The following is a 26,792-nucleotide window of genomic DNA, read 5'->3' as shown; positions in this document are numbered from 1 at the left end:
TGAGTTGAAAATCGACCAACCTCAGATTTCCCACTTCCTGTTTGGATTTCTTCTCAGGTTTTTGCCTGCCATATGAGTTCTGTTATGCTCACAGACATCATTCAAACAGTTTTAGAAACTTCAGAGTGTTTTCTATCCAATAGTAATAATAATATGCATATATTAGCAACTGGGACTGAGGAGCAGGCAGTTTACTCTGGGCACCTCTGGGCACCTTTCATCCAAGCTACTCAATACTGCCCCTGCAGCCATAAGAAGTTAACACAGGTGTGAGTGTTGACGAGGACAAGGCTGGAGATCACTCTGTCATGCTGATTGAGTTCGAATAAAAGACTGGAAGCTTCAAAAGGAGGGTGGTGCTTGGAATCATTGCTCTTCCTGCACGCAGTGAGGCGAAGACTTTTGGAGGATGGCCTGGTGTAAAGAAGGGCAGCAAAGAAGCCACTTCTCTCCAGGAAAAACATCAGGGACAGACTGATATTCTGCAAAAGGTACAGGGATTGGACTGCTGAGGACTGGGGTAAAGTAATTTTCTCTGATGAATCCCCTTTCCGATTGTTTGGGGCGTCCGTAAAAAAGCTTGTCCGAAGAGAACACAAGGTGAGCGCTACCATCAGTCCTGTGTCATGCCAACAGTAAAGCATCCTGAGACCATTTATGTGTGGGGTTGCTTCGCAGCCAAGGGAGTGGGCTCACTCACAATTTTGCCTAAGAACACAGATATGAATAAAGAATGGTACCAACACATCCTCCGAGAGCAACTTCTCCCAACCATCCAACAGTTTGGTGACGAACAATGCCTTTTCCAGCATGATGGAGCAGCTTGCCATAAGGCAAAAGTGATAACTAAGTGGCTCGGGGAACAAAACATCGATATTTTGGGTCCATGGCCTGGAAACTCCCCAGACCTTATTCCCATTGAGAACTTGTGATCTATCCTCAAGAGGCGGGTGGACAAACAAAAACCCACAAATTGTGACAAACTCCAAGCATGGATTATGCAAGAATGGGCTGCCATCAGTCAGGATGTGGCCCAGAAGTTAATTGACAGCATGCCAGGGCGGATTGCAGAGGTCTTGAATAAGAAGGGTCAACACTGCAAATATTGACTCTTTGCATCAACTTCATGTAATTGTCAATAAAAGCCTTTGACACTTATGAAATGCTTGTAATTATACTTCAGTATTCCATAGTAACATCTGACAAAAATATCTAAAGACACTGAAGCAGCAAACTTTGTGAAAATTAATATTTGTGTCATTCTCAAAACTTTTGGCCATGACTGTACATTGTTTTTTTTACATTTTCAAAATATATTTAGTTACAGTACTTGAAAAGGTTATCCCAGCCATGTGGATGATTGGAAACAGGGCAGAAAAGTTTGTTTGTCACCAGAGCAGTTTAGAGCATTATGACTATTTACCTGTGAATACATTAATGAAATGGAGAACGGATTAAACTATTTTCCCATTTAATAACCAGACCTTATTGATGCACAACAGAACTGCTACTATATGCTGCCACATGCTGCCAGCACGCCCACAAGCGAGCCACTCTGGGCGGCCTAAGCGGCACGTAGCATTTACCGCGTGCAAGTGTACACAGGCATCATGGGGAAAAGTCCACAATGAAACTGATATTAAATGTGGAGAATGATACATTCGCATCTGTTGGCCATCAAGTAGCCTATTAATTATATGGCATTGTAGACTACTGTAGCCTCCTACCATTCGATACAATATGTTGCAATGACGATAATGTTGCTGCTACCGTCTCTTATGACCGAAAAGAGCTTCTGGACATCAGAACTGTGATTGCTCACCTCAAACTGGACGAAGAGTTCTTCTTCTTCTTCAGACGGGAGGGATATACTAATATAAACACCCAACCAGGCCCAGATCCCCGGGATTCGCTGGAGAAGGAAATTGAAATTTAGTGGAAAAAGATCCGGGTGCCTTGTGAGGATCAGGCGACGAGTGGATAATCTGCCCTTGCCTTCCATCCTGCTAGCTAATGTTCAATTGCTGGAAAATAAATGGGACGAACTGAAATCACGTATATCCTACCAACGGGACATTAAAAACTGTAATATCTTATGTTTCACCGAGTCATGGCTGAATGACGACATTAAGAACATACAGCTGGCAGGTTATACACTCCATCAGCAGGACAGAACAGCAGCCTCTGGTAAGACACGGGGCGGGGCCTACGCATATATGTGAACAACAGCTGGTGGACAATGTCTAAGGAAGTCTCTAGGTTTTGCTCACCTGAGGTAGAGTATCTCATGACCACACTATCTACCTTGAGAGTTTTCATCTGTATTTTTCATAGCTGTCTACATACCAAAACACAGACCGATGCTGGCACTAAAACCGCACTCAATAAGCAAACAGGAAAACGCTCATCCAGAAGTGGCACTCCTAGTGGCTGGGGACTTTAATGCAGGGACACTTAATTCAGTTTTACCTAATTTCTATCAGCATGTTAAATGTGCAACCAGAGGGGAAAAAATCTAGACCACCTTTACTCCACAAACAGAGACACATACAAAGCTCTCCCTCGCCCTCCATTTGGCAAATCTAATTCTATCCTCCTGATTCCTGCTTACAAGAAAAATTAAAGCAGGAAACACCAGTGACTCGGTCTATAAAAAAGTGGTCAGATGAAGTAGATGCTAAACTACAGGACTGCTTTGCTAGCACAGACTGGATTATGTTCCGGGATTCTTCCGATGGCATTGAGGAGTTCACCACATCAGTCACTGGCTTTATCAATAAGTGCATCAAGGACGTCATCCCCACAGTGACTGTACGTACATACCCCAACCAGAAGCCATGGATTACAGGCAACATTCGCACTAAGCTAAAGGGTAGAGCTGCCGCTTTCAAGGAGCGGGACTCTAACCCAGAAGCTTAGAAGAAATCCAGCTATGCTCTCCGACTAACCATCAAACAGGCAAAGCTTCAATACAGGACTAAGATTGAACCGTACTACACTGGCTCCGACGCTCGTCAGATGTGGCAGGGCTTGCAAACTATTACAGACTACAAAGGGAAGCACAGCCGAGAGCTTCCCAGTGACACGAGCCTACCAGATGAGCTAAATAACTTCTATGCTCGCTTCGAGGAAAGTAATACTGAAACATGCATGAGAGCATCAGTTGTTCCGGACGACTGTGTGATCAGATACCTGACCGTGTAGTGCCCGGACAACAACCTCTCCCTCAATGTGATCAAGACAAAGGAGATGAATGTGGACTACAGGAAAAGGAGGACCGAGCAAGCCTCCATTCTCATCGACGGGGCTGTAGAGGAGCAGGTTGTGAGCTTCAAGATCCTTGGCGTCCACATCACCAACAAACTAACATGGTGCAAGCACACCAAGACAGTTGTGAAGAGGGCACGACAAAATCTATTCCCCCTCAGGAGACTGAAAATATTTGGCATGGGTCCTCAGATCCTCAAAAGGTTTTACAGCTGCACCATCGAGAGCATCCTGACGGGTTGCGTCACTGCCTGGTATGGCAACTGCTCGGCCTCCGACCGCAAGACACTACAGAGGGTAGTGTGTACGGTCCAGTACATCACTGGGGCCAAGCTTCCTGCCATCCAGGAACTCTATACCAGGCGGTGTCAGAGGAAGGCCCTAAAAATTGTCAAAGACTCCAGCCACCCTAGTCATAGACTGTTCTCTCTGCTACCGCACGGCAAGCGGTACTGGAGCGTCAAGTCTAGGTCTAAGAGGCTCCTAAATAGCTTCTACCCCCAAGCCAGACTCCTGAATAGCTAATCAAATGGCTACCCAGACTATTTGCATTGCCCCCCCAGAACACTGCTGCTATCTCTGTTATTATCTATGCATAGTTACTTAAATAACTCTACTTACATGTACATATTACCTCAATTACCTTGACACCAGTGCCCCCGCACATTGACTCTGTACTGGTACCCCCTGTATATAACCCCGCTATTGTTATTTACTGCTGTTCTTTAATTATTTGTTATTCTTATCTCTTACTTTTTTTGGGGGGGGGGGGGGTATTTTCTTAAAACTGCATTGTTGGTTAAGGGCTTGTAAGTAAGCATTTCATTGTAAGGTCTACTACACCTGTTGTGTTCGGCGCATGTGACAAATAAAATTTGATTTGATATCACTGGAGTCGTTGCAAATCAATTTGTGTCACTTGTGGAGCATAACTGGAGCTGGCAAACGGATTAAATAAATAGCCTATAACTTCAGTTTGTTGTTGTAGACTTGTGTTATTGTGCAATTATTAATGGCCATGTTGAGTTAATTCAATTGGAACTGATAAATGTTGATCTCACAGCTCTATCACAATTGCGGATAAACTGTTGTTAGAATGCATTCGATTGATGTAACAGTCAGACTGGGCTGCAGGTAAACATAAAACACTGGCTATTGTTGAAAAGCATATTAGTTCATATCCATATTATTATGGATATGAAATCTGCTCTTTTTATTCTCTGTCCCCAACGCACTAGACGACCAGTTCTTATAGCCTTTAGCCGTACCCTTATCCTACTCCTCCTCTATTCCTCTGGTGATGTAGAGGTTAACCCAGGCCCTGTAGCCCCTAGTTCCACTCCTATTCCCCAGGCGCTATCATTTGTTGACTTCTGTAACTGTAAAATCCTTGATTTCATGCATGTTAACATCAGAAGCCTCCTCCCTAAGTTTTTTTTTCTTCACTGCTTTAGCACACTCCGCCAACCCTGATGTCCTAGCCGTGTCTGAATCCTGGCTTAGGAAGGCCACCAAAAATTCTGAAATTTCCATCCCCGACTACAACATTTCCCGCCAAGATAGAACTGCCAAAGGGGGTGGAGTTGCAATCTACTGCAGAGTTCTGTCATGCAATCCAGGTCTGTGCCCAAACAGTTTGAGCTTCTACTTTTAAAAATCCACCTTTCCAGAAATAAGTCTCTCACTGTTGCCGCTTGTTATACAGACGCCCCTCAGCCCCCAGCTGTGCCCTGGACACCATATGTGAATTAATTGCCCCCCATTTATCTTCAGAGTTTGTACTGTTAGGTGACCTAAACTGAGATATGCATAACACCCCGGCCGTCCTACAATCTAAACTAGATGCCCTCAATCTCACCCAAGTTATCATGGAACCTACCAGGTACAACCCTAAATCCGTAAACTCGGGCACCCTCATAGATATCATCCTGACCAACCTGCCCTCTAAATACACCTCTGCTGTCTTCAACCAGGATCTCAGCGATCACTGCCTCATTGCCTGCGTCCGTAATGGGTCTGCGGTCAAACAACCACCCCTCATCACTGTTAAACGCTCCCTAAAACACTTCAGCGAGCAGGCCTTTCTAATCGACCTGGCCCGGGTATCCTGGAAGGATATTGACCTCATTCCGTCAGTAGAGGATGCCTTGTTATTCTTTAAAAGTGCTTTCCTCATCATCTTAAATAAGCATGCCCCATTTATAAAATTTGGAACCAGGAACAGATATAGCCCTTGGTTCACTCCAGACCTGACTGCCCTTGATCAGCACAAAAACATCCTGTGGCGTTCTGCATTAGCATCGAACAACCCCCGCGATATGCTACTTTTCTGGGAAATTAGGAACCAATATACACAGGCAGTTAGGAAAGCAAAAGCGAGCTTTTTCAAACAGAAATTTGCATCCTGTAGCACAAACTCCAAAAAGTTATGGGACAGTGTAAAGTCCATGGAGAATAATAGCACCTCCTCCCAGCTGCACACTGCACTGAGGCTAGGAAACACTGTCACCACTGATAAATCCACGATAATTGAGAATTTCAATAAGCATTTTTCTACGGCTGGCTATGCTTTCCACCTGGCTACCCCTACCCCAGTCATCAGCTCTGCACCCCCCACAGCAACTTTCCCAAGCCTCCCCCATATCTCCTTCACCCAAATCCAGATAGCTGATGTTCTAAAAGAGCTAGACAATCTGGGCCCTCTCTTTCTAAAATGATCCACCGCAATTGTTGCAACCCCTATTACTAGCCTGTTCAACCTCTCTTTCATATCGTCTGAGATCCCCAAAGATTGAAAAGCTGCTGCGGTCATCCCCCTCTTCAAAGGGGAGACACCCTAGACGCAAACTGTTACAGACCTATAGCCATCCTGTTCTGCCTTTCTAAAGTCTCCGAAATCCAAGTTAATAAACAGATCACCGACCATTTCGAATCCCACAGTATCATCTCCACTATGCAATCTGGTTTCCGAGCTGGTCATGGGTGCACCTCAGCCACGCTTAAGGTCCTAAACGACATCATAACCGCCATCGATAAAAGAAAATACTGTTCAGCCGTATTCATCGACCTGGCCAAGGCTTTCGACTCATGTCAATCACCGCATTCTTATAGGCAGACTCAACAGCCTTGGTTTCTCAAATGACTGCCTTGCCTGGTTCACCAACTACTTCTCAGACAGAGTTCAGTGTGTCAAATCGGAGGGCCTGTTGTCCGGACATCTGGCAGTCTCTATGGGGGTGCCACAGGGTTCAATTCTCGGGCTGACTCTTTTTTTTGTATACATCAATGATGTCGCTCTTGCTGCTGGTGATTCTTTGATCCACCTCACTGCAGACGACACCATTCTGTATACTTCTGGCCCTTCTTTGGACACTGTGTTAACTTCTTATGGCTGCAGGGGCAGTATTGAGTAGCTTGGATGAAAGGTGCACAGAGGTGCCCAGAGTAAACGGCCTGCTCCTCAGTCATAGTTGCGAATATATGCATATTATTATTAGTATTGGATAGAAAACACTCTGAAGTTTCTAAAACGGTTTGAATTATGTCTGTGAGTATAACAGAACTGATATGGCAGGCAAAAACCTGAGAAAATATCCAAACAGGAAGTGGAAATTCTGAGGCTGGTCGATTTTCAACCAAGATCCTATTGAATTCACAGCGAGATATGGATGAGTTTGCACTTCCTACGGCTTCCACTAGATGTCAACAGTCTGTAGAACCTTGTCTGATGCCTCTACTGTGAAGGGGGGCCGAATGAGAGGGGAATGAGTCAGGTCTGCCATGACCTGACCATTCTTTGACCATGCGCGTTCACATGAGAGGGAGCTCTGTTCCATCGCTCATCTGAAGTCAATGTAATTCTCCGGTTGGAACGTTATTCAAGATTTATGTTAAAAATATTCTAAAGATTGATTCAATACATCGTTTGACATGTTTCTACTGACTGTTACGGAACTTTTGGACATTTCGTCTGCTTTTTGTGAACGCACTTCCTGACTTTGGATTTGTTTACCATACACGCTACAAAAATAGCTATTTGGACATAAATGATGGACATTACCGAACAAAAAGAACATTTATTGTGGAAGTGGGAGTCCTGGGAGTGCATTCCGACGAAGATCAGCAAAGGTAAGTGAAGATTTATAATGCTTTTTATGAGTTTTTTTGACTGCACAATTTGGCGGGTAACTGTATGGCTTGCTTTTGTGGCTGAGCGCTGTTTTCAGATTAATGTGTTTTGCCGTAAATCTGACACAGCGGTTGCATTAAGAACAAGTGTATCTTTAATTCTATGTAAAACATGTATCTTTCATCAAAGTTTATGATGAGTATTTCTGTTATTTGACGTGGCTCTCTGCAATTTCTCCGGATATTTTGGAGGCATTTCTGAACATGGCGCCAATGTAAACTGAGGTTTTTGGATATAAATATGAACTTAATCGAACAAGACATATATGTATTGTGTAACATGAAGTCCTATGAGTGTCATCTGATGAAGATCATCAAAGTTTAGTGATTCATTTTATCTCTATTTGTGCTTTTTGTGACTCCTCTCTTTGGCTGGAAAAATGGCTGAATTTTTCTGTGAGTTGGTGGTGACCTAACATAATCGTTTGTGGTGCTTTCGCTGAAAAGCCTATTTGAAATCGGACACTTTGGTGGGATTAACAACAAGATTACCTTTAAAATGGTATAAGATACATGTATGTTTGAGGAATTTTAATTATGAGATTTCTGTTGTTTGAATTTAGCGCCCTGCACTTTCACTGGCTGTTGTTATATCATCCCGTTAACGGGATTGCAGCCATAATTAACTAACCTCCAGACGAGCTTCAATGCCATACAACACTCCTTCCGTGGCCTCCAACTGCTCTTAAATGCAAGTAAAACTAAATGCATGCTCTTCAACCGATCGTCTAGCATCACTACTCTGGACGGTTCTGACTTAGAATATGTGGACAACTACAAATACCTAGGTGTCTGGTTAGACTGTAAACTCTCCTTCTAGACTCACATTAAGCATCTCCAATCCAAAATTCAATCTAGAATCGGCTTCCTATTTCGCAAAACAAAGCATCCTTCACTCATGCTGCCAAACATACCCTCGTAAAACTGACTATCCTACCGATCCTTGACTTCGGCGATGTCATTTACAAAATAGCCTCCAACACTCTACTCAGCAAATTGGATGCAGTCTATCACAGTGCCATCCGTTTTGTCACCAAAGCCCCATATACTACCCAACACTGCAACCTGTATGCTCTCGTTGGCTGGCCCTCGCTTCATATTCATCGCCAAACCCACTGGCTCCAGGTCATCTATAAGTCTTTGCTAGGTAAAGCCCCACCTTATCTCAGCTCACTGGTCACCATAGCAGCATCCACCCGTAGCACACGATCCAGCAGGTATATTTCACTTGTCACCCACAAAGCCAATTCCTGCTTTGGCCGCCTTTCCTTCCAGTTCTCTGCTGCCAATGACTGGAAAGAATTGCAAAAATCACTGAAGCTGGAGACCCATATCTCCCTCACTAACTTTAAGCACCAGCTGTCAGAGCAGCTCACAGATCACTGCATCTGTAAATAGCCCATCCAACTACCTCATCCCCATACGGATATTTTTTGGTCGTTGCTCCTTTGCACCCAAGTATCTCTACTTGCACATTTATCACTCCAGTGTTTAATTGCTAAATTGTAATTATTTTGCCACTCTGGCCTATTTATTGCCTTGCCTCCCTTATCTTACCTCATTTGCACACACTGTTTATAGACTTTTTTTCTCTATTGTGTTATTGACTGTATGTTTGTTTATTCCATGTGTACCTCTGTGTTGTTGTTTGTGTCGCACTGCTTTGCTTTATCTTGGCCAGGTCGCAGATGTAAATGAGAACTTGTTTTCAACTAGCATACCTGGTTAAATAAAGGTGAAATAAAAAAATTATTTACCAAATTGTTTCATTGTATACTTAGCTGTGCCTTGCAAGTTCTACAACTAACTGATTTTGTTATCAAAGCTCGAGTTTTGAAACAGCCTATAATAGGGTCTGAGAAGAACAATATTGGCAGGCCAGGCATATAGCCAATAATATGGGTTAATGTATTAGGCCTGCCTACTTGCAAAAATGTAGTTCATACAGACCTATTTTTATTAGGTTCATGTTAGGCCTACATTTTTAAAGACATGTTTTAAAAATAAATCTGAGCGCTAGATCTCGGGTTGCTTTTTGACTGCTAATGTGATCTTTACTCAGAAAGGGTTGGTGACCATTGTTTTTAAACAATTAAATGTCTTGAACATACTTCTTACTTCAAGACAGAGCCCATCCCACTCGCCCCCTCACAGCTGCTGTACCAAGCAGTGGGCTTGTCATGTGTACCGAGTAACCAACAACGGCGTAAACTTTTCATTCGGAAGATCGATCGCATTTCATTTGACAGCCAAACACAAATCGATACCATGCTTAGACGGATACTTCAAATGGTAAGATTCCAGAATCAAATCGGCAGGCGTGCAGTTTGTATGAAACCAAGTCCGTTTTATTGTGTTGCACAGGCCTTCCCTTCTGTGTCTGTCTGTTGTCAGCCAGCCAGGCCGACACAACAAAACCAGCCGAGATTGATACATGGCTCTGATGCGAGCTAGTTATTTAACGTTTAGCTAGCTGGCTCAAATGTACAGGTATAAAAACAGTCAGTAGACAGTTAACTTAGCGTGTTGTTACAATTCGCTTACTACTAACTTAGCTAGTAAAATATAAGTTTGTCTCTTGCCATGGCTGATGGTTAAAATGTAGTTAGTTACCGTCGCGAGCTAACGTTACGCAACATGCCCAGGCAGCTAGCTAGCGCTACAGGTTAGCCGTTGCAATTGTTACTACTGTTAGATAGCATCCTCTAGAGAACTAGGTTAGCTTGCTAAGTTAACCTATAACCGCTACCTAGATAGCGAACGTTAGCCTTCTCGTTTAGCTATGTGGGTAGATAGTTAGCTTTTGTTGCTGTAATGTCAAGCAATTAATGTCAATCAGACATTACCTCCAGAGATTTTTATAACTAACCCAAGATAGACCACAGCCTGTCGTTGTCTAATGTAACGGGCAGAACAAGCAAGGAGGGAACGCCTACACTCTGAAGTGCGCGTGTGCAATAACTATTCGCCCATGCACTCCTTCTAAACGCCAGTTTTTAAAACTTTGGCAAATGGTAAAGTCTACAAAACTTTGTCTACTTTGTTCGTAACCCATTCTAGTTTTGGAAAAATAACTGTATTGAGATCAAATGTTTAATCGATGATACAATTAGCATAATGACGACAAATTCATCTCGCTCCATCTTTCTCCCACTGCCCAGCATATTTGGTCGAATGGAAACGCCCACCGGATGCTTCACATTTATACGTCCGGTGAAATATCTGTCTCATTGTTCTATCTGTGCTCCTACTAGCCAGCTAGCTATCATTATCATGTGTTATTGTGTATCGCAGATTCAGGTCCAGGTGTCATTAGTCCTTGACAGTTTGCATGTTCCAGTCTTTCTTTGACCAATCTGTGATGATCAATCCAACATGTTCAAAACAAAAAGTAGTTAGAGACAAAGCTACTGAATGTTGTAAAAGTTAGCTACAGCTAGCTAGCCCCATTCCAACACTTCATGTTGCATGACCTCTGTTGTAGTGGTCAGACAGCAGAACAGTCAGTTCATTCTAAACCACAGATGGACATCCATTTCAGTGATATCATAGAGGATCTTTGATGATATTCAGATATTTATCTCTAGCCTACTTGTTAATCACAGCAAAAGTTTGTCAGTTACACTAATTCTGTCATATACTGCATTTCAATTGTATTTCACATTACGTTAAAAAAAATCCCTTTCCTCTATGTTATTTGGAATTGTCAAGGAAAGATACATACTCAGTAAAGTTGGAAACCATGAGGTTAAGGGTTAAAAACTATTGGGTAAAGATAAAGACATCAGTTCTAGGAGATACTCCCTCAATGTGACCCACATTGTCGATGCTTCCCATCCAAAACAGTTCTGAACAGTTTGTGCGTATATTATGATGTCAACATTTGTACTGTTGTTAGTTTGTCTTTGGCAAAAGCATTGGAAAGCACAGGGATGGGATCATAATTTTTGTCAATTATGGAGCCAAACGTACATCCCACGACCCCTAATGTATACAATACATTAAGATGCATGTGTACTACAAATACAATGGGAGAAACGCAGCAGCACATTATAGCTATTCAATCAGACCAAAAAGAGAAGAGAACATTTACAAACAATAGAACAAATATTAGTGGAACATCACACTGATTTTGATAAATAATTTGTTGTCACAGACGGCCAGTATATCGGTGCTATATTGTACGGTTTTGACTATCACAATATTATTTTTGGACTAGTTGACTGTACCTGCACCAAAACTCCAGTATTTTTCCGTTATAGCTTGTGCACCATCTTTTTAAATAAGGAGCCATTTTGTTTTCAGCACTTTTTTATTTCCATGACTGATCAAAACTCTTTTTTTCATGGCTCTCTCTTGTCCCTCTGCAGCAGACATATGGTGAGCAATATATTTGAAACATTGAATCTCAATAAAATCACAGTATCGAATCGCAATTCATATACAATTGTGAGAATCGCAATACATATCATATCAGTACTTAAGTATTGTGATAATATATTGTGAGGTCCCTGGCAATTCCCAGCCCAAAACGTAACACTATCGTGTTTGCCTGTTGGCTGTGAAAATGTTCGTTTAACAAACATTTTCATTATTGATTAACAAACTTCTGATCATTGATTATCTTCACCACATGCATTTCATTGTTATTTTGTTTAACTCCACCCCTCAGAGTCAGCATTGCTGTCATTTGTGAGCAGGTCCTTCTGCATATACCACTAGGCACAAACTGCCCACCCTAATATCTGCCCACCCGGGCAAGAATTGGATGCACCCAATCTTTTTTCCCTGGACAAGTGCAGTACATCACCTGTACGGATTGGAAGCTATATGGTGAAAGAATAGCACAGTGTATAAGTGTACTACTGTTTTCGAGGACCAAGATTTTGTAGTGGATGGAGTAGAGTATATGCCTCTGCACCGCAGGATCATAGGATCGAGCCTCCCTTCAGCTGATCCCACTCTCTCAATACATTGGCTGGAGCAAAGCGAGGCTTATGGTAAAAGGCTGTATTAAGACTCATACGCCGCGCTACAGTATTCCACCTCTATAAAAGTGTTGTCACGCACAGGCCCCACATGTGAACATCAGAACAGGGGTCTGCAGTGTAGAGGCAACCAGAAAAGCCTGGTCCTCTGAGGCAGTAGAACTCTCACATGCACCGTGCTACAGTAGCTCCATCTTGCCCTCTGACAGGCTAGGTGGAATTGTCACTATATTGCTTTCATCTATCCAACACTCTGAGGTCTAACAAGTGTTTAGGGGCTAGGGTTTGATTGGGATTCAGAAGTGTCAATTTGTTTACCTAGATTCCTCTCGTTCTCTTCCCTCACCCCCTTTTCAAAATGGATTAGAGGGTTAGATTGGAGGTTTCTCCCTTCAACCTTTCTCCTCCAATGCATTTGAAGAGGCGAGGAGAGAGGATGCGAGAAATTAACGAAGGGCCACACAGTGTTAGCATTCCTGCCTGACTACATTGCAGATGCATGCCAGATTTCACGCCTGGGGAGGTGTTAAACATATAAACTAACCACATCATATGATATAGCAATCTGATGCCCAACTGTGCAGTCGATGACGTGGCGCACAGTCATTGGTTATGTAATGCAACATCAGCAATGTAGTCAGGCAGAAACACCATCACATAATTACTCCCTCCTCCCATTCACACCAATATACTTAGGTAATAGACATGACTGGGTGACATAATAAATAAATGTAAGCAACTGAATACAATGGAAATAAATGATAATAGTATACAATGGCCATTACAAGTTAAAGGTAGATTCACAATGTGACGTTACAATGAGCAGTGGGGCGATTTCTGCAACAAACAAAGAGTGAAGTGACATTAGAGCTTAAGCTCGTCAGCATTTGTCACACAACTATCATGCTACGAGAGTGAAGCAAACTCTTGTGCACAAGCGCAGATGCTTGCCAGTATCTGTGTGACTGCTGATGACTTCAGCAACTTGCTCTCACTCTGCAATATCTTTGGTTCACACTGCTTGTTGTGTCGTGCCATATTGCTGAGTCTCAGTTAAGTATCAATACATAAACACATGCATCCACTCACTCAGTTATTACTCTGGATAGTGCATTCACAATATGTGACCTTGGACTTCATTTGAATCAACATAAAAGGAGCATAAGTAAATGTGTGACTTTGAAGTTGTTATTTACTCACCGTTTTTTTGCTGACTTTCCTCCTGCTGGTCGTCACAGCCTCATCTGTACTTGACGTTTCATCTTGGTGTATGTCAATTGTCAAATCTGACAAGTAGGCCTAAACAAAGTAATATTCAAAATATTGTTAGCATAAATAAGTACAGTACAATGGCGCCATCTACACTGAATGTTTTTTTAGAATACATGTACACATTTAGTACGTCACATTTAGCAGTCTACGGTCTATCCTGATTGAGAAGGACAAGGAGGCGTAGCCACATAGACTATTAGGATGTTACCCTTATTTGTTTGTCATTTACTGTTTCCTGACTGACTGGAGTTGCACTTACTGCAGTGATTTTAGGAATTTCAGTGGAATGGATCTTTAGTGTTATGATTGAGACATCTGCTAATCAAAAATAACAATCAATGGCACAATGTTAACATGAAACTGTCTGTCTTACCTCAATGTTCATTTTAGAAGCTTGCCTCCCATTTCTGGTGTTGCTGGAAGTTGATAGACACCCATAGCAGTCTGGTATTCACATGGAAGAAAAACAGAGAATAAACAACATATCATGTTATAAAGTAATTTCCCTTTAAAATATACATTATTTGTTCCACAATCTCCACTCATCTTCGAGTAGGCGGAACACACAGAGCAATCTTGGCCCTTCTTACTCTGGTCTGTGCTTGCCAGAATAATGTTTGTACTTTATCCAACAATAATGTGCCAAATTTAAAGCTAAAACATCTTGTAAATAACTTGGGACTTCTATGGCATTTCACTTGTCTTTAGACAGCACTCGCCTGGATGAGGCTTATCCTCATCCAGGAAGCACCCGCGCTCAGGTCTGTTCAACGCTGGTCCGACCAATCAGATTCCACGCTTCAAGATTGCTTCGATCATGTGGACTGGGATATGTTCCGCATAATGTCGAACAACAACATTGATGAATACGCTGATTCAGTGAGTGAGTTTATTAGCAAGTGCATCGGTGATGTTGTACCCACAGGGTCTATTAAAACATTCCCCAACCAGAAACCGTGGATTGATGGCAGCATTCGCGCAAAACTGAAAGTGCGAACCACTGCTTTTAATCAGGGCAAGGTGACCAGAAACATGACCGAATACAAACAGTGTAGCTATTCCCTTCGCAAGGCAATCAAACAAGCTAAGTGTCAGTATAGAGACAAAGTGGAGTCGCAAGTCAACGGCTCAGACACGAGAGGTATGTGGCAGGGTCTAGAGTCAATCACGGACAAAAGAAAAACCAGCCCCGTCGCGGACCACGATGTCTTGCTCCCAGACAGACTAAACAACTTCTTTGCTCGCTTTGAGGGTTAATACAGTGCCACTGACATGGCCCGCTACCAAAACCTGCGGGCTCTCCTTCACTGCAGCCAACTTGAGTAAAACATTTAAACGTGTTAACCCTCGCAAGGCTGCAGGCCCAGACGGCATCCCCGGCCGTGGCCTCAGAGCATGCGCAGACCAGCTGGCTGGTGTGTTTACAGACATATTCAATCAATCCTTATCCCAGTCTGCTGTTCCCACATGCTTCAAGAGGACCACCATTGTTCCTGTTCCCAAGAAAGCTAAGGTAACTGAGCTAGATGACTACCGCCACGTAGCACTCACTTCCGTTATCATGAAGTGCTTTGAGAGACTAGTCAAGGACCATATCACCTCCACCCTACCTGACACCCTAGACCCACTCCTATTTGCTTACCGCCCCAATAGGTCCACAGACGACGCAATCGCAATCACACTGCACACTGCCCTAACCCATCTGGACAAGAGGAATACCTATGTAAGAATGTTGTTCATCGATTACAGCTCACCATTTAACACCATAGTACCCTCCAAACTCGTCATTAAGCTCGAGACCCTGGGTCTCGACCCCGCCCTGTGCAACTGGGTCCTGGACTTCCTGACGGGCCGCCCCCAGGTGGTGAGGGTAGGTAACAACATCTCCACCCCGCTGATCCTCAACACTGGGGCCCCACAAGGGTGCGTTCTCAACCCTCTCCTGTACTCCCTGTTCACCCACGACTGCGTGGCTATGTACGCCTCCAACTCAATCATCAAGTTTGCAGATGACACTACAATTGTAGGCTTGATTACCAACAACGACGAGACGGCATACAGGGAGGAGGTGAGGGCCCTCGGGGTGTGGTGTCAGGAAAATAACCTCACACTCAATGTCAACAAAACAAAGGAGATGATCGTGGACTTCAGGAAACAGCAGAGGGAGCAGCCCCCTATCCACATTGACGGGACAGTAGTGGAGAGGGTGGAAAGTTTTAAGTTCCTCAGCGTACATATCACGGACAAACTGAAATGGTCCACCCAGACAGACAGCGTGGTGAAGAAGGCGCAGTAGCTCCTCTTCAACCTCAGGAGGCTGAAGAAATGTGGCTAGTCACCAAAAACCCTCAAACTTTTACAGATGCACAATCGAGAGCATCTTGTTGGGCTGTATCACCGCCTGGTACGGCAACTGCTCCGCCCATAACTGTAAGGCTCTCCAGAGAGTAGTGAGGTCTGCACAACGCTTCACCGGGGGCAAACTACCTGCCCTCCAGGACACCTACACCACCCGATGTCACAGGAAGGCCAAAAAGATCATCAAGGACAACAACCACCCGAGCCACTGCCTGTTCACCCCACTATCATCCAGAAGGCGAGGTCAGTACAGGTGCATCAAAGCGGGAACCGAGAGACTGAAGAACAGCTTCTATATCAAGGCCATCAGACTGTTAAAAGCCATCACTAACATTGAGTGGCTGCTGCCAACATACTGACTCAACTCTAGCCACTTTAATAACGGAAAAATGTATGTAATAAATGTATCACTAGCCACTTTCAACAGTGCCACTTTATATAATGTTTACATACCCTACATTACTCATCTCATATGTATATACTGTACTCTATACCATCTACTGCATCTTGCCTATGCCGTTCGGCCATCACTCATTCATATATTTTTACGTACATATTCTTATTCATTCCTTTACACTTGTGTGTATGAGGTAGTTGTTGTGAAATTGTTCGATTATTTGTTAGATATTACTGCACTGTCGGAACTAGAAGCACAAGCATTTCGCTACACTCGCATTAACATCTGCTAACCATGTGTATGTATGTGACAAATAAAATGTGATTTGATTTTATCTTATACAATTACAGCTCTCATTCTGTTGACAAAATGACGTATGAGGCTGGCATACGCTCCTTTCAGAAAGGGGGCGTGGTTTGGCATAAATTGGTTAGAGAACTTTTTTGCGTACCCAACTCTGGCGTCAGATGGCGTCACTACTCCACGACGCTCGTTCCTCAAGCGATCTGTCTTGTAGGATGTGGAACTCCTCTCTTAAAAATCTAGCTTTTGCTCACCCAGCTATCACTAGTTTCTAATTCTGAAAATCACTCCGCTCTCGGTAGCTATGTCTCACTAGCTACTTAGAACTACGGCAAACCATGCTCGGATCAGCGGAGCAAACCTTTTTCAGATAGAAGCCTAGTGCAAGCTTCTTTGAATGGCCATATGGTAACTATACTGAACAAAAATATGAACGCAACATGTAAAGTGCTGGTCCCATGTTTCATGTGGTGAAATAAAAGATCCCAGAAATGTTACATACCCACATAAAGCTTATTTCTCTCATTTTGTGCACAAATGTGTTTACATCCCTGTTGGTGAGCATTTCTTCTTTGCCAATATAATCCTGACAAGTGTGGCATATCAAGAAGATGATTAAACAGCATAATCATTACAAAGGTGCATGTAATGGTGGGGACAATAAAAGGCCACTCTAAAATGTGCAGTGTTGCCACACATCACAATACCACAGATGTCTCAAGTTTTGGCGGGAACGTGCAATTGGCATACTGAATGTCCACCAGAGCTGTTGCCTGAGAATATAATACGAATTTTGCTACCATAAGACGCCTCCAACGTCAGTTTAGAGAATTAAGCAGTACGTCCAACCGGCTTCATAACCGCAGACCATGTGTAACCACGCCAGCCCAGGACCTCCACATCCTGCTGAAGAAACTGAAGAGTATTTCTGTCTGTAATTTTCATTTTGTCTTTCAATTTGTCATTTTGTGGGCTGCGCCATGGGTGTGCTTGGGTGTGACCGATTTCCTTATATGAACTCAGTAAAATCCTTGAATTTATATTTTTGTTCAGTATAGTTTGATAGATTGTTGATGGCACCAAAATTATGGGACTGTTCTCATAAATCAGCGTGTATCTGTCAGCTGGCACTGTGCCTCGCTACTTTGTAACATTTAAGTTGGCTGTGCTGTAGAACTCGGTGCACTAATCACGGCAGAACAGATATAACTAATTTGTGCGTTAGCTAGAACTTCACTATGCTAGCTAGAGGAAAGGAGTATTCAGCATTGTGTGTGTTTAACTGGCGTTGTTAGCATCCCTGTCTTTCGTTTCATGTGGCTTGATTTGAGACTAGTTCAGCCAGCAAGCACACACTAGCTAGCACATTTTCATGCACTTTTAAAATTGTATAAATGTGGATTTTTACCACAACAAAGCACCTTCGCTTGATGTAGAATTAGGTAGTGAAGACTTGCAACAACAAATCTATATTAGCTACACGTTTATAGTTTTTGGTAAGATTAAGTCTGACTCTTGAGGATGAAAGGTGGTTCAGTGGACGATGTCACCTTGGTAACATTTTCCAATGTTAGGACAGCATATTTAAGAAACGTATTTTTTGCTATAAATATGTGCTGTGATTTATTGATTAAACTCAACTGACGTTACAAAAATACATTCCATTGAATGAGCTACATTGGGGATATAACAAATTTACCTTCTTTCTCAACCATTAAACTGCCGTTCTTTAATCGATTTTTCGTTAGAAAAAAATCGTTAAATTCCAGGTGATTTCACAATGCATCTCATCTCGGCTGCTGCCGTTTGTCTCACGGTGCCTCCCTTTGATGGTTAAGCATTGCACCTGTCCTACCATTACTGTCCCTCAATTCCACATTGCAAAGTTTGTGTAACAGTATAACTTTAGTCCGTTCCCTCGCCCCGACCCGGGCGCGAACCAGGGACCCTCTGCACACATCAACAACAGTCACCCACGAAGCATCGTTACCCATCACTCCACAAAAGCCGCGGCACTTGCAGAGCAAGGGGAACCACTACTTCAAGGTCTCAAAGCGAGTGACGTCACCGATTGAAACGCTATTAGCGCGCACCAGCGCTAACTAGCTAGCCATTTCACATCGGTTACATTTGCATTTCACCATATCGGCAATCAATAGCTGTATCTCGTTATTTCTTGACGTGCAATGTCTCAACTTCATTAAAGCAGGGCCTATCCTTAATGAATAGGCTAGGGTATTCTAAACGCAACAGTCCGAAGACTGAGCACGCACTCACAACATTAGCAAAGAGAAAGAGCCAGCGTGAGGGAGAGAGAGGAGGGGGCAGGCAGAAAGAACTACGTGCGCAAATGTTTTGGTAATCTGTATCTCGTATATCTCGTCTTGTCTTGCATGCCTCGCAAATTCACAGAAGTAGCCTAAAGTTCACCTCTTCCTCTCTGGTTTTATTGAAATTCCTCAACTTTCCCCAGGCCTTTATAGCCTACTGCTAGTTAGTATAGTATAGTTAGTTGACTGAGCCCAATAATGTTGCTACCATGTTGTTGTTATGTTGTCTTGCTACCATGTGTTGCTGCCTAGCTATGTTGTCTTAGGGGTCTCTTTATGTAGTGTTGTCTCTCTTGTTGTGATGTGTGTTTTGTCCTATATTTATTTTGTATTTATTTATTTTAATCCCAGTCCCCGCATGAGGCCTTTTGGCCTTTTGGTAGGCCGTCATTGTAAATAAGAATGTGTTCCCTAGTTAATTCAAAAGTATATAACACGGAAAATATGTTTTGTGATAATTGTGGGGGAAATGTTTTTCGGTTAGGGGTTTCTGTTAACGTGTTAAGGATCCAAATTTCGTTTAAATTTTCACACCCCTAAGCCACATTAGTTAACATCATTTGAATGAACATTCTACATTACCATGAAAAGTATTGCATCACAATACCAGGTAGCCATTGCGATTGTACCCATGATTGCCAGGGTTAGAGGTTCCAAGCCAATTGTATTTATTGTTTGCTACAACACTTTGCTTGTTTCAGCAAGGGGCAACAAAGTTTCACGTTAAGAGTCCATGTTATCGCATAAACAAACTCAACCGCATGAAAGCCAGGCAGTCCCATCTTCATTCAGCTGTTCATTCCAAAAAAATATGTTTATATATATATATATATATATATATATATATATATATATATATATATACACAGTGCCTTCAGAAAGTATTCATACTTCATTCTGCATTTGTTGTTATAGCCTAAATTCCAAATGTATAAAAAAAAAAAAAAATCTCACCCATCTACACACAATACCCCACAATGGCAAAGTGAAAACCATGTTTTTAGAACTTTTTGCACATTTATTGAAAATGAAATACAGAAATATCTCATTTACATAAGTATTCACACCTCTGAGTCAGCACTTTGTAGAAGCACCTTTTGACAGTGATTACAGCTATGAGTCTTTTAAGAGCTTTCCACACCTGGATTGTGCAACATTTGCCCATTTTATTATTTTAAAAATTCTTCAAGCTCCATCAAATTGCTTGTTGATAGTTGCTAGACAACCATTTTCAGGTCTTGCCATAGTCAAAACTGTAACTCGGCCACTCCGGAACATTCAGTCTCTTCTTGGTAAGCAACTCCAGTGTAGATTTAGCCTTGTGTTTTAGGTTATTGTCCTGCTGAAAGGTGAATTAATCTCCCAGTGTCTGGTGGAAAGCTGACTGAACCAGATTTTCCTCTAGGATTTTGCCTGTACTTAGCTCCATTCTGCTTATTTTTTTTTATCCTGAAAATCTCCCAAGTCCTTAACAATTACAAGCATACCCATAACATGATGGAGACACCACTATGCTTGAAAAAATATGGAGAGTGGTACTCGGTAATGTGTTGTATTGGATTGGCCCCAAACACAACACTTTGTATTTAGGACAAAAAGTTAATTGCACTATTACATTAGTGCCTTGTTGCAAACTGGATGCATGTTTTAGAATATTTTCATTCTGTACAGGCTTCCTCTTTTTCACTCTTGTCAATTAGGTTAGTATTGTGGAGTAACTACAGTCCATCCTCAGTTTTCTCCTATCACAGCCATTAAAGTCTGTAACTGTTTCAAAGTCACCATTGGCCTCATGGTGAAATCCCTGAGCAGTTTCTGAGCGGCAACTGAGTTAGGATTGACGGCTGTAACTTTGTAGTGACTGGGTGTATTGATACACGATCCAAAGTGTAATTCATAACTTCTGCTTTTAAAATGTATTTTACCAATAGGTGCCCTCCTTTGCAAGGCATTGGAAAACCTCCCTGGTCTTTGTGGTTTAATATGTTTGAAAGTCACAGCTCGACTGGGGGACCTTACAGATAATTGTGGGGTACAAAGATGAGTCATAAAAATCATGTTAACCCTTCTCCTACAACACACACTCGCATCATTAGCAAAATCTAATTAACATAATAAACAAAATTCCTCTTTTAAAATGTTCGCCTAAAATGACATACCCAAATCTAACTGCCTGTAGCTCAGGACCTGAAGCAAGGATATGCGTATTCTTGATACCATTTGAAAGGAAACACTTTGAAGTTTGTGGAAATGTGAAATTAATGTTGGAGAATATAACACATTAGATCTGGTAAAGGATAATACAAAGAAAAAAACATGCGTTCCATCTTTGAAATGCAAGAGAAAGGCCACAATGTATTATTCCAGTTTAGGTGCAATTTAGATGTTGGCCACTAGATGGCAGCAGTGTGTGTGCAGTTTTAGGCTGATCAAATTAACCATTGCATTTCTGTTCAAAATTTTGTGTCAAAACTGCTTTCTGCCCATAACAGATATGTCTATGTCCTGGGAAATGTTCTTGTTACTTACAACCTCATGCTAATCACATTAGCGCACGCTAGCAGAGCTAGAGCGATGTTTGTCAGACCGTGAGACATCACGAAAATCGGTCTATTCAATTGAACGTTGAAAGCATCCGGACAGTTTGGCCTACGAGCTATGATGGCCCCTCTGTGGAAAGATGAGACTCGCACGAACACGATGGTGTTTTCCGTTTTGCTCTACGACACCCACTGAAGTCGGTACAGCCTCTTTTGCCAACTTCTGTCAGAGCGTCCGAACAGTTTGGGCTAAAAACTATAATGAGTCTCTCACAAACACGTACATGTCAGTTGTTTTGCTCTTGGATGCCCACAAGCCTATTCTGAATTTCACCGGTAACAGTGTTAAAACAGGAATGAAGGTATATATGGAGATTCAAACACTACTTGTTTTGGTAGATTTCAGCAAATGGATGGCCTAACAAGATGCCCCCGGCTGTGACTCACTTTCATTTGACAATGTTTTGTCTCCCTTCTACAGACTCCTGGGAAAGGAGGCTCTCAGAACTCTGAGTCAGACCAGCCCAGTGCAGACCTCAACAATGACCAGACCTCTGAGGTAACACTTGTCTCGTGTAACTCACCTGACTGACTGTATTGCCTACCAAAGGGGGAACCCCTGGACTACTGTACCACTGAACTTTAAGTTGTAGGGCCATGATCCCTCTCCTGTATCCTGTAGTCTGATAACATCTATGTCTGTTTGTAGGGGTTCATCTGTCCCCAGTGCATGAAGTCCCACAACTCAGCAGAGGAGCTATTCAAGCACTATGAGCTGTACCACGATTCAGGAGACCAGCCCTCACACATGGGCCCTGGCCGGTAAGAACCCCTTTCTCTACTGTTTAACATAAGGGTTATACTTCGTTGCCCTCGATCTAGGCGTGTAGAATACTAGGCTTATCCTGTACCTTTTTCCTCCTATGTCCCCGAGTCATAACATTTACCAGCACACCCACACATTTTCTTCATCCCCAGTCTGTCTTATCCTTATATACTTAGAGTAATTACAAAGTGTTCTATAGAAGTACAGATTAATAAAGAACATTTTTAAAATACATTTCAGGTAATGTCTTCTCTTTTTTCAGTGAAGACCTTGTGCTTCTCCGGCAAGAGTTGCAAGAACTGCAGACTTCGCTCAAGGTACGAACATACATTTTTGGGAAGAGATTATATAGATCATTTATTATGTTTATTGATCGTGTGTGTGTGTGTGTGTGTGTGTGTGATTCAGGAGGAGAAATGGTTCTCTGCGGAGTTGAAGAAGGAACTAGACAAAGTTCAAGGACACCTGAAGCAAGTAATTCCTCTAAGATGACTCATATCAAATAATATCTTAAGACGGCCACTTGCTCAGAAATTAACGCTCTCCTCAGTTCAAATACATTTTCATTTTTCATGTCGATTTGTACCAGAATGCCTTGGCGGAATTGACATGAAATAAGGATGCAGTAGCAGTCAAGCGATAATAAAATAGCAAACTACAGTCAAATGCATTTTACAGTTAAGCAATGCTGATGCTTGATACAATGCTTAGCTGGTATGGTGTGACATCAGTATTCCTCTCTTTTCAGGGTCCACAGAATGATGGCCAGACAGGATTAGAGGATTCTGGTGAGTGAATTAAAATCATGTTCATTAGGCCCCAAACAGAAGAAAGCGTTGAGAAACAAAAAAGTACTTTATGTAATCGTCCAATAAGAAATGTTTTCATTTTCCCTTGCACAATGTTTTGCTATTGTGTGCTCAAATGAACACGACCCAGTTCTTGAAATCCTATTGTCTCTTTATTTTGATAGCGGACTTCAATCACTGAGATATTGATGCTCATTCCTTTCCCTTTCCCCTGTGCAGCCTTGGCGATTAAGCTGAACGAGGCAGAGACAGAGACGTTCAACATCAAGCAGATGAAAGACCTGTTTGAGCAGAAGGCTGCCCAGCTGGCCACAGATATTGTGGGTTAGTGTGTGGCGGCCATCTTTATATCCAGCTTCAGTGTGGTCGGTGTGACTGGGAGCTCTGTGTGTTGCTGGCTAACTCTGTTGGAAACCACAGTGGATGTTGTTCTCCCAACTTCGTATCTGGGCCATAATGTGAATCTATTGTGTTGTGTTCAGTAGGGAGTCAGAGGTATAGTTCATTTAGCTTCTCTAAACCTGCTTTGGTTGAACCACATTTAATTTCACTGTTCATTGTGTAAATGTATATTTTTGGGGGAAATGGATGTTCCATAGGCAGGTAGCTCAGAGGTAAGGGTTAGGATAGAAGATAAATATACAGATTGATACTTTATTGATCTCTAAAGGAAAATTCAATTTAACGTGTGTTGGTGACCCTGATAGATGTCAAGTCTCGTTATGATGAGGAGAAGAGCCTGAGGGAGGCTGCAGACCAGAGGCTGGCGAACCTGAGCCAGGAGCTACAGAGAGAGAGGCAAGACAAGGACCGGCTCCACACTGAACTGGTAACTAACAGAGACTGTGTATACACTCTCAGACATGCATACATAAAAGCATACACACACTATTGTGTGTGTGTGTGTGTGTGTGTGTGTGTGTGTGTGTGTGTGTGTGTGTGTGTGTGTGTGTGTGTGTGTGTGTGTGTGTGTGTGTGTGTGTGTGTGTGTGTGTGTGTGTGTGTGTGTGTGTGTGTGTGTATTACAGTTGTCGGAAGTTTACATACACCTTTGCCAAATACATTTAAACTCAGTTTTTCACAATTCCTGACATTTAATCCTAGTAAAATTCCCTGTCTTAGGTCAGTTAGGATCACCACTTTATTTTAAGAATCTGAAATGTCAGAATAATAGTAGATAGAAGGATTTATTTCAGCTTTTATTTCTTTCATCACATTCCCAGTGGGTCAGAAGTTTACATACACTCAATTAGTATTTGGTAGCATTGCCTTTAAATTGTTTAACTTGGGTCAAACATTTCTGGTAGCCTTCCACAAGCTTCCCACAATAAGTTGGGTGAATTTTGGCCCATTCCTCCTAACAGAGCTGGTGTAACTGAGTCAGGTTTGTAGGCCTCCTTGCTCACACATGCTTTTTCAGTTCTGCCCACAATTTTTCTATAGGATTGAGGTCAGGGCTTTGTGACGGCCACTCCAATACCTTGACTTTGTTGTCCTTAGGCCATTTTGCCACAACTTTGGAAGTGCTTGAGGTCATTGTCCATTTGGAAGACCCATTTGCGACCAAGCTTTAACTTCCTGACTGATGTCTTGAGATGTTGCTTCAATATATCCACATAATTTTCCTTTCTCATGATGCCATCTATTTTATGACGTGCACCAGTCCCTCCTGCAGCAAAGCACCCCCACAACATGATGCTGCCACCCCTGTGCTTCACAGTTGGGATGGTGTTCTTTGGCTTGCAAGCCTCCCCCTTTTTCCTCCAAACATAACAATGGTCATTATGGCCAAACAGTTCTATTTTTGTGTCATCAGACCAGAGGACATTTCTCCAAAAAGTACGATCTTTATCCCCATGTGCAGTTGCAAACCGTAGTCTGACTTTTTTATGGCGGTTTTGGAGCATTGGCTTCTTCCTTGCTGAGCGGCCTTTCAGGTTATGTCGATGTAGGACTGGTTTTACTGTGGATATAGATACTTTAGTACCCGTTTCCTCCAGCATCTTCACAAGGTCCTTTACTGTTGTTCTGGGATTGATTTGCACTTTACGCACCAAAGTACGTTCATCTCTAGGAGACAGAACGTGTCTCCTTCCTGAGCGGTATCACGGCTGCGTGGTTCCATGGTGTTTATACTTGCGTACTATTGTTTGAACAGATGAACGTGGTACCTTCAGGCGTTTGGAAATTTCTCCTAAGGATGAACCAGACTTGTGGAGGTCTACAATTTTTTGGGCTGATTTCTTTTGATTTACCCATGATGTCAAGCAAAGAGGCACTGAGTTTGAAGGTAGGCCTTGAAATACATCCACAGGTATACCTCCAGTTGACTCATATTATGTAAATTAGCCTATCAGAAGCTTCTAAAGCCATGACATAATTTTCTAGAATTTTCCAAGCTGTTTAAAGGCACAGTCAACTTAGTGTATGTAAACTTCTGACCCACTGGAATTGTGATACATTGAATTATAAGTGAAATAATCTGTTAATTACTTGTCATGCACAAAGTAGATGTCCTAACCGACTTGCCAAAACTATAGTTTGTTAAGAAGAAATTTGTGGAGTGGTTGAAAAACAAGTTTTAATGAGACCAACCTAAGTGTATGTAAACTTCTGACTTCAACTGTATATATATGTGTGTGTGTGTGTGTATATATATATACACACACTACCGTTCTAAAGTTTGGGGTCACTTAGACATTTCCTTGTTTTTGAAAGAAAAGCAAAAAAAATTGTCCATTAAAATAACATCAGAAATACAGTGTAGACATTGTTAATGTTGTAAATGACTATTGTAGCTGGAAACGGCAATTTTTTTTGAATGAAATATCTACATAGGCGTACAGAGGCTCATTATCAGCAACCATCACTCCTGTGTTCCAATGGCACGTTGTGTTTGCAAATCCCAGTTTATAATTTTAAAAGGCTAATTGATAATATGAAAACCCTTTTGCAATAATTTTAGCATAGCTGAAAACTGTTGTTCTGATTAAAGAAGCAATAAAACTGGCCTTCTTTAGACTAGTTGAATATCTGGAGCATCAGAATTTGTGGCTTTGATTACAGGCTCAAAATGGGCAGAAACAAAGACCTTTCTTCTGAAACTCGTCAATCTATTCTTGTTCAGAGAAATGAATGCTATTCCATGCGAGATATTGCCAAGAAACTGAAGATCTCGTACAGCGCTGTGTACAGCGCCCTTCACAGAACAGCTCAAACTGTCTCTAACCAGAATAGAAAGAGGAGAGGGAGGCCCCGGTGCACAACTGAGCAAGAGGACAAGTACATTAGAGTGTCTAGTTTGAGAAACAGACGCCTCACGCGTCCTCAACTGGTAGCTTCATTAAATAGTACCCGCAAAACACCAGTCTCAACGTCAACAGTGAAGAGGCGACTCCGGGTTGCTGGCCTTCTAGGCAGAGTTGCAAAGAAAAACCCATATGTCAGACTGGCCAATAAAAATAAAAGATTAAGATGGGCAAAAGATCACAGACACTGGACAGAGGAACTCTGC

General features: G+C 42.3%; 1 protein-coding gene across 1 annotated transcript in view; it reads left to right on the top strand.

The window, feature by feature from the left end:
• Positions 1 to 9,625: 9,625 nt before the first annotated feature.
• The window catches only part of eea1 (early endosome antigen 1), a 43,240-nt gene continuing 26,073 nt past the window's right edge, over positions 9,626 to 26,792 (top strand). The window contains exons 1-8 of the mRNA XM_039001428.1: positions 9,626 to 9,747; positions 22,125 to 22,202; positions 22,353 to 22,465; positions 22,732 to 22,786; positions 22,878 to 22,943; positions 23,218 to 23,257; positions 23,498 to 23,602; positions 23,986 to 24,107. Coding sequence (XP_038857356.1) covers positions 9,724 to 9,747; positions 22,125 to 22,202; positions 22,353 to 22,465; positions 22,732 to 22,786; positions 22,878 to 22,943; positions 23,218 to 23,257; positions 23,498 to 23,602; positions 23,986 to 24,107 — 603 coding nt within the window. The 5' untranslated portion in view covers positions 9,626 to 9,723. The remainder of the gene's footprint in view (positions 9,748 to 22,124; positions 22,203 to 22,352; positions 22,466 to 22,731; positions 22,787 to 22,877; positions 22,944 to 23,217; positions 23,258 to 23,497; positions 23,603 to 23,985; positions 24,108 to 26,792) is intronic.

Source organism: Salvelinus namaycush, chromosome 9 (assembly GCF_016432855.1).
Source record: "Salvelinus namaycush isolate Seneca chromosome 9, SaNama_1.0, whole genome shotgun sequence".
In the NCBI taxonomy this organism is placed as follows: domain Eukaryota; kingdom Metazoa; phylum Chordata; class Actinopteri; order Salmoniformes; family Salmonidae; genus Salvelinus; species Salvelinus namaycush.
Note: the sequence above shows the minus strand (reverse complement) of the source record. Positions and strands in the feature narration are given on the sequence as shown.